General features: G+C 40.9%; 1 protein-coding gene across 2 annotated transcripts in view; it reads right to left on the bottom strand.

Moving 5' to 3' along the window:
• The window catches only part of EPS15 (epidermal growth factor receptor pathway substrate 15), a 154,881-nt gene that overhangs the window by 13,587 nt on the left and 126,233 nt on the right, over positions 1–15,061 (bottom strand). For both annotated transcript variants that reach the window (XM_004588668.4, XM_058654906.1), the window contains exons 19-21: positions 11,764–11,799; positions 10,470–10,606; positions 1,733–1,802 (exon numbers count right to left, since the gene is read on the bottom strand). In XM_004588668.4, the coding sequence (XP_004588725.2) occupies positions 1,733–1,802; positions 10,470–10,606; positions 11,764–11,799 (243 nt within the window). The remainder of the gene's footprint in view (positions 1–1,732; positions 1,803–10,469; positions 10,607–11,763; positions 11,800–15,061) is intronic.

Genomic DNA, 15,061 nt, shown 5'->3' on the forward strand with positions numbered 1-15,061 from the left:
TCCTGTGAAAACTGCTTTGTCTCTTCATACCTTGGTTTTGTCTACATAATGAACAATATCAATCAACAGATTTAGTTGTGAGAATTCTTCTCTGTATCATTCCAATTTTAGTATATGTGCTGCCAAAGCGAGTACTAGTTGTGAGAATTAAATGAAACCAAGTTTGGGAATGTGGTTAACACACTGACTGTTGTGACTTTCTAGGTGCTAATGAATAGTAGCTACAAAAAATCTTAGCTCCCTCTCTGGCTATTACAGTCTTTTATTCTACCGCCTAACAGGAAATGTACTATAAACTAGAATTTGAAAAGACCAACACAGGCATTAGCAATCTTTCACACAATCTACCCCTTCAGCTTAAGCCTGAGTACTCCTTTATTTATAAAGTAGCCCCTGTCAGAATGTCTGTTGGATTTTCCTTGAATATGTCCTAAATCCATCATGCCTCCACTTCTGCCATGTTGCTGTTATTGCTTCACATATGCCCTCTTTTCATATTTACTTGTGAAAGTCACAGACTATTTGTTGAAGGCATATCACAAAAGCCATGTCCTGCATTGAAATTAGCACCATTTTCCCTTTCTCTTTAAAAAGGATCTCCTCTTCCTTTTAAAAGATTATGTAGCAGAGCCTGAGAGGCTGAGAGAGAGGGCAGGAGGGGGAGAGAGAGTGAGAACAGAGAGGAAAGGAGAGATAGACAGCAAGAGAGCAAGTACTAGATCCCATCTGCTGATTCACTTCCCAAATGCCTGTAAATTACCAGGGGCTGAAGCTGGGAGCCAAGGATTCAGCAACTTGAGTCAGCATGGTTGCCTGCATGAGCAGGAAGCTGAAATCAGGAACTGGATTCAAACCCTGGCACAACTACATAGCTTAGCCCGTATCCTAACAGGCGCCTTAACTGCTTGGTCCTTACTGGTCTTATTCGTAATTCTTAGTTTGACACAATCAGTCAATCTGCAGAGTAAACAACTCATTTACATTTTATATTCATCTGGAAAAATAAAAGATTTTTTTTGGTCAGACTAATACTTAAGCACTTCATATTTGAGCGTTCCTCTTATTTCCTACTATCCCACATAGTAACTGGGATGTTTATAAATGAATAATGGGAAAAAAGCATTTATTTAAAAAACATTTAGATTCCATCTGAGCTGGATTTGAATCTTGGCTTTTCTTGGTTCAAATCCAGTGAAATACATAATCTTGAGTAAGTTAATACATGTTCTGGTCCTCAGTTTCTTTATGTTTAAAATGGTAATATTATTTAAAGAACAAATAAAAAGAGACCACATGTCAAACATGAAGACTATGCCCTAACATTTAGCTTTTTCTCTGCACGAGTAATGGAATTTCATTGCATTTGTAAAGCAAATATTACCTATTGGAAGCCGCTAATCAGTTTAATTTAGGCCAAGATTCCTAACAGTCAAAGCTGACACTGAAGCTGTCAGCCAATACTACCTTCTATAAAGCAAAGACTTTTATTGGTTTCATTGATAATGAGTAGAGTACATACTGCAGTAAGATCTTTAACATGAATAATAAGATAATGAAGAAAGTGACACATAAATGCTCGCCACTATTAGAGACAGATAAAATTAGATGTAATTATTCAATAATTTTAAAGGCATAATTCAGAGCAAATATATTTGAAGACAGAACATAACAGAAGCTTAAAGAAAAAAGATAATGTTAAACACTCAATGAAACTGACAAAGTAGTTCTTTACCTGAATCACTTGCTGCCACAACAATCGTTCCACCGGGAGCAAAAGGATCATTATGCTTCAGTGTTTCTACCTAAACAAATCACAAAAATCCATTACTTAGAGAAGCAACATTTCTTTTTCTGTTGTTTAAACATTTCTTTATATAAAGAGCAGAGTTTTAGACAGAGGGAGAAAGAGACAAGAGAGATCCATCCCTGAATGGGCCTGAAAGGCCAGGGTTGGGCCAGGAGCTTCATAAGGGTCTCCCATGTGGGTGGCAGGTGCCCAACAACTTGGCATCTTCTGCTACTTTGCCAGGCACATCAGCAAGGAGCTGTATCAGAAGTGGAGCAGCTGGGACATAAACCAATGCCTATATGTGAAGCAAGCAGCACAGACAGAAGCTTAAATTGCTATGCCACAGTACTGTCACAGGTAATACCTATTTATCACTGAAAAAGAAAAAACTTCCCTAAAACTTTTAGAAACCGGAATATTGAGAATAAATGTTTCCTTACTGATTTGCAATCCTAATAAACAGAATGACATGTATTATTTTCAGTCTTATTGTTAAATACAACATCTATCCAGAAGAGTACAGGAAACATAAATACAGATTAACAAGGACCATGCTATCATACAGATAAACAAGAACACCTGTGTTATCATCTTCCAGGGAACTCTCCACACCTCAGCAGCCTTCATGTGCCCCTTTCCAATCACAATCCCATGATCCTTTAAGAAGAAATAGTTATCCTGCCTTATGAGTATTCAATTCTATTTTCTTCTCAATTTTGCAATGTATAAATAAATGGAAAACTACTTTATTTTGAAATAATTCAGATATACACAGAGCTTCCACTCACCCTTTGCCAAGGATCTTCTATTAGTGCCTCATGTAACCATGACACATTCACTATAACTACGTAATGAAGGACTGGCACTGTGGTATAGCACATTAAGCCACCATTCCCAATGTCAGCACCCGGTGACAGAGTATCACTTTAAGTCCCAGCTGCTCTACTTCTGTGCCAGTTCCACCAGGAGATGGCCCAAGCATTTGGGCACCTGCCACTCATGCCCCAATCTGGTTCCTCTTTTCAGCTTACCCCTCTCCTCAGCCCAGTCGCAGCCACTGAAGCCATCTGGGAAATGAACCTGTTTTTGCCTTTCCTTTTCTGTCACCATCTTTCAAGTAACATAACTAATTTTTTAAAATCCTACAGAATGAAGATCAGTATAAAACCGTAAACTACCAACTCCATTTGAACTACACTAGTTTTTTGTTACTGTCCTTTTTAAAAAAAAGATTTATTTTTACTATTGGAAAGTCAGATATTCAGAGAGGAAGATCTTTCATTCGATGATTCACTCCTCAAGTGGCTGCAACGGCCACAGCTGAGTCGATCTGAGGTCAGAGCCTGGCAGGTCTCCCACGCGGGTGCAGGGTCCCAAGGCTTTGGGCTGTCCTTGACTGCTTTCCCAGGCCACAAGCCGGGAGCTGGATGGGAAGTGGGGCGTTCGGACACAAACCTGTGTCCATATTGGAACCTGGTGCATGTAAGGTGAGGACTTTAGCCACTAGGCTACTGTCCTGGACTGTTACTGTCCTTTTTAAATGAATTCACCATTGTTCTTGATTGTCTTTATTTACCTACAACTAACTGGTGAGCATGAGAACTAGGGCTGGGGGCATCAATGGCACCCATCGGCTTATGTGAAGGCTGGGTCAGGAGGTGGGCAGAGTGAACTAAACTGCAGTACCTATGGGAAGTGCACAAGAGCCAGATGGGATGTGGGCTGGGAGTGGGTCTGGTGAGGGTTATTGAGTGTTGTCAACTAGGCTGTAGCACTCACTGGTAAGCACGAGGAACTGGTCTGTGGCAGGCTGGCTCACATAATGGACTGAATCTGACTTCGACTCTGCATTGGTTGGTGCACACAAGTCTGAGGTCACAACAGATGAGCTTTCTTGGGGGACTCCTCAATAGGCTGCTGGACTCAGACCCTGGCCACAGTGAAAATCACAGGATGTGCAGTCCAACCCTGGAATGCATGTATTGGGAATGGAGATGCACATGGAGGACATGACACACAGCTCATCTAGGCCAGCAAGGAATGTGGAATACCTCATCAGCGGATGGAAAGCAGAGCAGGTTGGACAACTCTCTTGGCCATGTTTTGCAGCATGTGTCTGGATCTGTGGATGCACTAAGGTGGACTTTGCCAACTGATAGATCTTGGAAAGATTTTCTCTACACTGGAGCAGTAAAACCAACTTCTCAGAACTTTCAAAACCACTCAAGTTAACACCCTTAGAACTCTTCCCCACACTGGGGTCTCTAAGGTGTCATCAAATGACCATTTCTTACCCCTGCTGATAATATAGTTTGACAGCAAGGAGTAGCCCTCTCCCCCTCCTCACCTGCAGACATAGGATAAAACGAAACAAAACAAAACATGGAAGCATTTGTTCTACCCACCTTCCTCCAGACCTAACCTGCCCCATCCTTCTCAGAGACCCACTTGGGTGTGCATTTCTTTCAATTATGTAAACAATATTAAAAAGAAAACAAGGGCCCAGCACAGTGCCCTAGCGGCTAAAGTCCTTGCCTTGAACGCGCCAGGATCCCAAATGGGCGCTGGTTCTAATCCTGGCAGCCCAACTTCCCATCCAGCTCCCTGCTTGTGGCCTGGGAAAGCAGTTGAGGATGGCCCAAAGCCTTGGGACCCTGCACCCATGTGGGAGACCTGGAAGAGGATCTGGGCTCCTAGCCTCGGATCGGCGCAGCACCGGCCGTTGTGGTCACTTGAGGAGTGAATCATTGGACGCAAGATCTTCCTCTCTATCTCTCCTGTTCTCTGTATATCTGACTTTGCAATAAAAATAATAAATAAATCTTTAAAAAAATTTAAAAATTTATTTTAACCTGAAAGGTAGAGTTACAAAGAGGGAAGAAGTGAAATAAAATGTTCCATCTACTGCTTCATTCTCCAAATGACAGCAACAGCCATATCTGAGCAAGGCTGAAGCCAGGAGCCAGGAGCCAGGATTTTCTTCTTGGTCTCATAAGTGGGTACAGGAACCCAAAGCACTTGGGTCATCTTCTGTTGCTTTCCAAGGCACATTAGCACTGGTCCCTATTCTTACTTTTAAAAAGTACACAATTTATTTATTTATTTGAGAGGCAGAGAGAAAAAAGTTAGCTCCTATCTATAGGTTCATATCCTAAATGCCTGCAATAGCCTCCCACATAGAAATTCAGTATAGGTCTCCCTCATGGTTGGTAGGAACCCAATCACTTATACCAGCACCACTGCCTCCAAGGGGTACTTGGACTCTGATAAGGGTATTTTAGCTTCTGGACTAAACTATTATCTCAGATGTTATGTTTTTATTCCAGGACATTATGTCACCTTTAGGATGTATACTGTTCTAACTATTAAATATTTCAATACTTGCTATCAGGACATTTTAACATTTCCAGTTTCAAACTGCTACGTTGAAAATATCAAATTATCGCATTCTGCATAGTAAAGCACACACACACACACACAGAGAGAGAGAGAGAGAGAGAGAGAGAGAGAGAGAGAGAGAGAGAGAGAGAATTCCCTGAATAGATCCTGCTGTATTAGTAACAAGCAACAATAAGCAATTTTGAAGCCTGGGATCAAGTGCAAAACTAAGTGGCTAAAATAGGTCAGGACTTTACCTGAAGCCACAGATTTTTTTTTTTTTTTTTTTTTTTTAGTAGTGAACTGTCTTTCTATTTTGTAGTATAGCTTTTACTTTTAAAAAAAAATACTTATTTGAAAGGCAGAATTATAGAGAAAGAGGGACAGACAAAAATGTCTTCTATCTTCTGGTTCACTCCCCAAATGGCTGTGATAATCAGGGCTGAATCAGGCCAAAACCAGAAACCAGGAACTTCATCAGTATCTCCCACGTGGGTGCAGGGGTACAAGTACTTGGGTCATTTTATAGCTCCTTTCGCAGGTACATTAGCAGGGAGCAGGATTGAAAGTGGAGTAGCCAGGACTTGAACCAGTGACCATTTGGGATGCCAGTATTGCTGATAGCAGCTTTATGAGCTATACCACAACACTGGCCTCTATCTATAGTTTAGCTTTTTAAATTTTATTTTATTTGAAAAGCACAGAGACAGGGATTGTCCATCTACTGGTTCACTCACTGAATGCCCACAATACCTGAAACTGGGTTAGGTCAAAGCCTAGAAATCAACCTAGGTCTACCACATAGGTGGCAGGGAACTCAAGTTCTTGAGCCATCAACACCTGCTGCAGCCTAGTGTGCATTAGCAGGAAGCTGCAATCGCAAGCAGAGCCAGGACTTCAACCCAGGCATTCTGCTATGGGATGCAGCAGGCCTAAGCAGCACCTTAACCACTGCTCCAAATACCACCTTCTAATTTTCATTTGTAATCACAAATTGTATATTTGTAAATTTCTCTTTCTGTCACTATCCTCTTCTGAAGGGGGCCTGTTAAAAGAGTGTGAAAAGAGTTTGTAAACACCCATACCCAACTTTGATTCCTGGTTATCAATAATGTACTCATAATAAGATCTATTTCCAATTAAGAAGGTGGATATTACAACTGAAATGCAAAACACACGGGGCTGGCATGTTAAAACACTTCCTTCAATGCTGGCATCCCTTATCAATACCAGATCGAATGTGCTGCTTTATTTCTGACCCAGCTTTCTGCTAATGTGCCTGGGAAGGCAGTAGAAAATGGCTGGAGTGCTGGGGATGCTGTCACTCACCTGGGAGACCTGGATGAAGCATCTGGCTTTGGTCTGGCTCATCCCTGATCAATGTGGCCATTTGGGGAGTGACTCAGCAGATGGAAGCTTGCGCTCCCTTTAACTCTGCCTTTCCCAAAATTTAAAAAAGCTTAAAAAATTATATCTACTGAAAAGGAAAGACATGTTTTCAAGTAGTAGGAAAAGATTTCTAAGAGATATGGAAGCATATTCAGTAACTGCCAACCTAAAGTCTCACTTACTTTACTTGTAAGTAACATAACAAAATGAGCTTCATAGCATTATTGTGAAAATTAAATGAAGTTATATACAGAGTTTAGCACCATTCCTGGCCCACAGAAAAACATTACATAAACTGAAGCTGTTACACTGTGAATTTTTTTGCTGTATTTTTAATGGAAATATTACAAGTTGCAAGCAAGAGCTACATTTCTTTTCAAAATTAGGGAAGAGACCAGTAATGCGGCACAGGTTTGACTAAACCCATGATGCTGGCATCCCACGCTGGAGTGCCAGTTCAAGTCACAGCTATTCCTTCTACATCCCAAGAAGGCAGTGGAAGAAGGCCCACATTCCTGGGTCCCTGAAACCACTAGGGGAGAGCCCTATGGAATTTCTTCTGGGTTTGTCTTGGCCCAGTTCTAGCCCTTGTGGCCATTTGGGGAGGGACTCAGTGATTGAGAAGCTTCTCTCCTTGTCCTTCCCTCTGCTACTCTGCCTTTCAAATAAGAAAGAAATCATTACAAAAAAAAAAAAAAAAAAAAAAAGAGAGAGAGAGAGAGAGAGAGAGAAAGAAGACAATGTAGGTATGATAAACGGTAGAAAAATTTCACCAGAAGTAGCCATCTGGCACAGTGACTGAGATGCCATCTGGCATGCCAGCATCTCACATTAATGTTTGTGAATTTGGTCCTTCCTGTCAGTCTGCACCCTGGGAGACAGCAGCTGATGGCTCATGTGGCTAGGTGTCCGCCTGTACATGTTTGAGACTGAGGTAGTCTCTGGCTTGGTCCAGCCCTGGCTGTTACAGGTATCTGGTGATGGTGGTGGTAGGGTAAATCAGTGGATGGAAGACCTCTCTATCTTTCAGGTAAATAAATTACATAAAAGAATCTTACCCTGAGGAAGAACAGAAGGAATGTGCTATTTTTAAATTAGTAAGAGCTGATTTGACTTCCTTGTGCTTAAAATGAAAAGAATGGAGAACAAGAGGCTAGGCTACGAAGGTGAGAAAAAAAAAAAAAAACCCAAATAGGCTGTAGCCAACTTTAGAAAAATTTGGCAAATGCGCCCACACTGCACCCTAAGTGTTGTAGGAAAAAAGAGTATCCTGTAGCCTGTGGAAACCACAAATATTCACTTACAGAGGTACTTGTCTAGCTTTGCATCAATGGAAAATATCAAGTGATAGGCAAGTAGCTCTTTACCGAATACAGTAAGGAAGAAATTCTACAATACTGAGGCAGAATCAACTACTCTTTCAAGGAAGTTTTCTTAAAACATTTTAAAAAATATTTACTATGAGTGTCAGAGACAGAGTGCTCCCTTCTTGCTGGTTTATCTTATGAAAGCTTGCTGTATTCAGGGCTGGGTTAGAATGGAAATGAGAGGCCAGGAACTCAATCCAGGTCCCAACTTACCTGAGTCATTACCTGCTGCCTACTAGGGTGCACACTAGCAAGAGACTGGATCAAGAATGGAGCCAGGGCTCGAACCCAGGCTATTATGTAGACGTCCTAAGTGGCATCTCAACCACTACACTAAAGGCCCACCCCTAAGAAAGTACTCTTAATTGAAAAGTATTAGAAGATGAGACTGTTTTCTTTAAATGCCTGTCAATCAACTACCCCTTTCTGAGTCTAATGTATAGATCTGAATCTGCTACTGCAAAAACAAGACTCCACAAAAAATAAAAACCCTTCTCAACCCATTTGTTTGTTTGTAGAGATTCCATATATATATGATTTATTTATTTTTATTGGAAAGGCAGATGTATAGAGAGGAGGAGAGACAGAGGAAGATCTTCCATCCGCTGATTCACTCCCCAAGTGGTTGCAACAGATGAACCTAAGCTGATCTGAAGCCAGGAGCCAGGAGCTTTTTCCAAGTCTCCCACATGGGTACAGGATCCCAAGGCTTTGGCTGTCCTCAACTGCTTTCCCAGGCCACAAGCAGGGAGTTGGATGGGAAGTGGAGCAGCCAAAATATGAAATGGTGCTCATATGGGATTCTGGCGGATGCAAAGCGAGGATTTAGCCACTAGGCTATAGCACTGGGCCCTCTCAAACCATTCGTGTCTCCTGAAATTGGGAGATGGATACATGAGGTTTATTAAAACATTTAATTATGCTATTTTAAAATGTTCAACGTATAAAAATTTTTTTTCAAGCCTCCAAGGTGGCAAAGTATTAATTATATGATCCTGGGCATGGTAATTTTTCTTAATTCCAGTGACAATATTCCTCTCAAAAGTTAATTAATTAATTTGACAGTTGGACAGAGGAAAAGAAACACAAAGAGCAACTACCTGCTGCTTCACTCTCCGATTCCTGTAACAGCTGCAGCACAGAACCAGGAAGACAGTCCCCATCTCCCATGTCCGTAGCAGAGACCTAACTGCTTGCACCATCACTGCTGGGTCAACAGGTGTCAACACTGAAGGCTGAATCTAGGTACTTCAATGCGGCACGCGAGTATCTTGACTACTAAGCTAAATGTCCATGGCCCTTGTACCCCCTCTTCTCTATCCCTATCTTTACATACATGTAAAGATTGGATTTATTCATCTGAAAGGTAGAATGACAGAGAGGGAGAAAGAGAGACCTTCTATCTACTGGTTCATTCTGAAATGCTCACAATAGTCAGGACTGGGCCAAGCCAAAGCCAAGATCCAGGAACTCCATCAAGGATTCCACATGAGCGGCAAGGACCCAAGCACCTTAGTCATCTCTCACCACCTTTCTGGGCACATCAGTACAATACTGGATTGGAGGCGCAGGAGCCAGGACCCACCCTGGCATTCTGATAAGGAATGCATGGATCTTAAGCAACAGTCCCACCTGCTATATTATAATGCTCACCATTCTAGTATCATTATTTTAAAAGTAAGAACACTAAGATCTACTCCGCAAAGCTGTTGCGAAGAAAAAATATGAACATAAATCACACAAAAGCATGTAATCATACATAATATGTGGTTATTAAACAGTGACTGGTACTGTAAGGATATAGATTCTGAATACAGCATGAGATTTAGTTGGAATTTGTACTTACAAAATTAACATTCCAAAATATACAAAACATAAAGATTTTATTTTTCTAGAACATCCAAGTTGCTTCTTCAACTCATTCATTCAAAAGGTAGAGCAATAGAGACAGAAGAGAGGGAAGGATGAAGGGGGAGGGAGAAGAGAGAGCTCGCAACCACCGGCTGATTTCCGGAATGACTACTGAAGCAGGGGCTGTGCCAAGCCAACACTGGGAGTCCAGAACTCCATCCACATCTCTCCCATGGTTGAAAGGACTGGAGTTCTTGAATCACATCTACTACTTTCCGTGTGCACTAGCAGGGTCCTGGATTGGAAATGGAATAGCCGTAACTGGAATTGGCACTTTAAAGTGGAACAGAGACATCCAAAGAGGGAGCTTAGCCCATTGCACCATAACACAAGCTCCACAGTGTTAAAGTTATTTTAGTCATTTCAATAAAATACCAAAAATTTCTGAAAAGATTTACTTAAGATTGGCTTATGGTTTTTAAGCATTTATTTTAATATTCCCAATGTGTCCTCTGAAGAATAGTCTTAACTTTTCTACAAAATAATTTATTCTAATCAATTCCAAAGGTGGGGATCAGACTATCAGTCTGAAGCAAAAATGAATGCCAGTAGAAATAATCTAAATGAAGACTTTGTCATGTATGGCTCAAGAAACTCATTTAGGACACTTGTTACACATTTAATGTAATACTTACTGATGTGTTACTGCTGTTGCTGGCTGCACTGAAAGGGTCAGTACTTGAAGTGGCAAAAGGATCGGTAGAAGATTGCTTGAAGAAGCAGTCTGATGCAAATGGATCGGAACCTCTGAAGGGATCACCACCAAATGGATCTAAGAAAACAAAGCACAAACACAAGACACCAAAAAACATCACTATACTAAGCCTCCTATCACCCGAAGGCATGATCACTGCCTTAATTAAGACATTTTTGGGACTGGCATTGTGACACAGAATATTAAGCCACTGCTTGTAATACTGACATCCCCAGTCGAAGGGCTGGTTCAAATCTTGATTGCTTTACTTCTTATCCAGCACCTTGCTGATGTGCAGCGGAGGAAGGCCCAGAGGTCCGGACCCTCGCCACCTGTGTGGGGGAGACCCAGGCAGAGCTTCAGACTCCTGGCCTCAACCTGGCCCAGCCCCAGAGTTGTGTCCACCTGGGGAGTGAACCAGTGACTGGAAGAGCTCTTTCTCTCCATGTCTCCCCCCATCTTTATCACTCTGCCTTTCAAAAGTAAAAGAGAAAGAAATAAATCTTTTACAAAGTCTGACAAGGCAAAAAATAAATAATCTAAGTTAGATACATTCTAATTCAGATCACTTAGGATTTTGGTAAGAGATAACAGCCTTTTAACCAAGACACGTGTTATTTTCTAAAATGGCATATTAATGTTAAGTGATTGTTTTGGAAAGGCAGAGAAATGCAGACAAGCAGTCAGAGACCTTGTTTCTGCTGGTTCAATCCTCAAATACACACAATACCTCGGGCTGGGCCAGGCTGAAGCCAGGAGCCTGGAACTCAGTCTGTCTCCCATATGAATGACAACAACTTAAGTACTTGAGTCATCACCTGCTATCTGCCAGGATAGCAGCAGGAAGCTGGAATCAGAAGTAGAGCAGGATGGAACTCAGAATGAGGCACTCTAATACATGAAGAGGACATCCCAAGTGGTGTATTAACCACCATGCCACATACCTTCTCCTGTCACCTAATTTTAAGTCTCCCTTTCCTGTGCCATCAAAACTGAATAACAAAAATGCTAACTGCCTCCTATTGGGGCTATAGGTCAATTTCAAAACTAAATTAAAAAACAAAGTCTATGTCAACAACAACAAAAAATAATTAAAAAGTTAAAAAAACAAAAAAACAAAAAACAAAGTCTATTTCCTAACTACCCAGCTTGAGACCTCTGATTCCTAAATATAATATAAACTAACATTAACCGGAATTGAATTAGGCCAAGATAGAACTCAATAATATACTAACCGATTTTTCCAAAAGGATCATCTTTGAAAGGATCACCTGTGATAAAATAAACAAACAAAAATCAAAATAACAATTGTTGTTGTGCCATTACTTGAAGGATAACTTTACTACAAAAGTAAAATTTCTTAAAGTTGGTTTCTAATTATTGTATTTCAAAGTACAAAAGGTTACTGGAAATGCTTAACAAGAATAAAGAAAAGGGACAGAACTCAATACATCTTCTGAAAGAGAAAATCTGAAATTCAGGGTCAACTATACCTACCTTGTTCTCAAGTGGAAATTATGATGGAAGGGAACACAGGCATAGAAAAAATTTCAGCAACAAAAGCTCTACTTTCATAACAGTACTGGTTGGGTATTACTATCACTACTTCAGCTTCACTGAAGCAAAAAAAGCAAACAACAACAACAAAACTTATAGAACTAAGAATCCTGAAATAAACTCTTGTATTTATGGTCACTTGATTTTTGACAGGAGTACTAAGAATACACAGTGAGAAAAGGATAGTCCTTTCAAAAATTAATTTAATTCATTTACCAAACAAAGAGATCTTCAACCTACTGGATCACCCTCCAAATGTTCACAAGAGCCAGAGCTGGGCCAGCCTAAAGCCAGGAGCCTGGAAACCAATCTAGGACTCCCATGGACTTGAGGGATCAAAGCACTTGGGCCATTTCCATTGCCGTCCAGGGTGTGTATTAGTCAAAAACTGCTGGAATTTGAACCCAGGCATTCTGATACGGGATGCTGGAATCATAATTCGCATCCTATCCACTACACCAGACACCTATCCCATGATAGTCATTTCAACGCAACATGTGAAAGTAGTTGGCTCCCTCATTACCATACATCATACATAAAAATTAAGTAAAAGTGGAAGAAAAATCTAAATACAACAGTATAACCATAACATTCTTAAAACATAGGAGTAAATCTTAGTAACTTTGAACTAGGTAATGGTTACTTAGGTGAGATGAAAAGCACTACTAATAAAAGAAAGACATAAACTGAACTCCACCAGAATTAAGTTTCATATTTCATAGCATACTGTCATCAACAAGAAAGGTAACAAAATACCCACAAAATCATGCACTTCATAAGGGAATCAAATTCAGAAAATACAGAGTTCTTCCCAGGTATTGTGGCCATCTAGGGAGTGAATCAGTAGATGCTAGATGATCTCTATTTCTCCTTCTCTCTTTGTTACTCAACCTTTCAATAAATAAATAAACAAATAGGCAGAAGAATTTGAATGCTCATTTTCCAAAGGACATATACACCAATAAACAACATTAAGGACTAGAAAAATACATCTAAAACACAGTGAGTTGTCATGTTATACTCACTGGGATGCCTACAATCAAAATGACAGATACTATCAAATGTTGGGGAGGATACTAAAAAAACACAGCGAAAGTACATGGCTGGTGAGAATGTGAAATATTTGAGGTTCTTTGGAAAACAGTCTGACCATTTTTCAACCAACTAAACAGAATTATCAATTGAACAGTTACCTAGCAAATGATCTGAGATACAACCAAGAGAAATACAAATAAAAATCCACATAAATCTTTTGTGCAAAATGTTTACAAGCAGCTTATTCACAAATGGAAATAATTCAAATGTCTATCAACACATAAATAAAATGTGATCAATGGAATATTATTCATCAAATTAAAGGAACAAAACATTGAAACACATGAGGTACTTCAAAAGAACTGTGGGAAGTGGGTAAAAAAGAACATTTAATAGGGTACAAAAAATTTAATGGGGTACAAAAATTTAATTGGGTGCGGATCATTTGCATTCGGCATTCTCCTTACAAAAATGGTCCACTGCGTGTTGTCTTTTTTGTAACCCTAGTCCCTCCGCTCGGCTTGGGGTACGCGCTGACGCAGGCATTGCCAACATCTGGAGGTCCCACAGAGATCGAGAAAGAGAGGATACGACGAAGGGTCGTCCCGGGAGGCTGGCCAGCTGATTAAGAGATGAACATGAAGCAGAGAGGGAAGGAGAGGCCAGCAGGTGGACTGATGTGAGAGGCGACAGCGGCCCCTGCTGTTGGAAGACTCAAGCTGCAAGAGAGGAGGCCACTTCCAGCCTGAGAGTCAGATCTACAGAAAGGAGAGTTAAATATCCTCCATCTACTGGTTCACACCCCAAGTGGCAGCCACAGCCAAAGTTGAGCTGGTCTGAAGCCAGGAGCCAGGAGCAGCAGCCTGTTCCAGATCTCCCGCATGGGTGTAGAGTTTCAAGGCTTTTACCCAAACACTACTGCTTTCTCAGGCCACAAGCAGGAAGCTGGAAGACTTGAACCTGAAGCAGAGAGGGAAGGAGAGGCCAGGAGGTGGACTGATGTGAGAGGCGACAGCGGCTCCTGCTGTTGGAAGGCTCAAGCTGCAAGAGAGGAGGCCACTCCCAGGCTGAGGTGTAGCCCTGCAGCCTGCTACATGCTTCCCAGGTTGGAGAATATCAATACACATTCAGAAGTCGGGACCTACCCCTAGATCTTGTAGAGTATTTCCGAATGAAACCAATGAAAACTCTGACACAACATTCCAAAATTTGTGGGACACTGCCAAAGCAATGCTACGGGGTAAACTCATCGCAATTGGAGCTCATGTCAAGGCCCAAGAGAGGCGCCAAATACAGGAACTAAACACACACCTCCAGGATTTGGAAAAACAGCAGCAGAAGAGCCCCACACACAACAGGAAACAAGAAATCATCAAAACAAGGGAGGAAATTAATCAGATAGAAACAAAAAAAACTATACACAAAATCAATGAATCAAAAAGCTGGTTTTTTGAAAAGATAAACAAAATAGACACCCCGCTGGCCCAACTGACAAAGAAAAAACAAGAGAAAGCAAGAATTAACAGCATCAAAGATGAAAAAGGCAACATAACAACAGACACCGCATCCATTAAGGCCATAATTAGAAATTACTACAAAGCACTGTACTCCAACAAATCAGAAGACCACCAAGAAATGGAAAAGTTCTTAGACTTATACAACCTGCCAAAACTTAGCCCAGAGGCAACAAACGACCTGAACAAACCCTTTCATACAATTTGAACACATCATTTTTAAAAAAGAAAATGCTCCTATTAACGGGACATAATATGATTAAACCATCAAAGAAAATTACTTTTTTTTTTTTTTTTTACTATTTTTTCGGATTGACATCATTTCATAACAGCCACATCGATCACAGCAACAATAACAACGGCAACATCAACAACAAATTGTAGCACCCTGGTGGAATGGTGTGCCACTGAGCAAGCAACACATGCA

This window comes from Ochotona princeps, chromosome 2, assembly GCF_030435755.1.
Source record: "Ochotona princeps isolate mOchPri1 chromosome 2, mOchPri1.hap1, whole genome shotgun sequence".
Lineage (NCBI taxonomy): Eukaryota > Metazoa > Chordata > Mammalia > Lagomorpha > Ochotonidae > Ochotona > Ochotona princeps.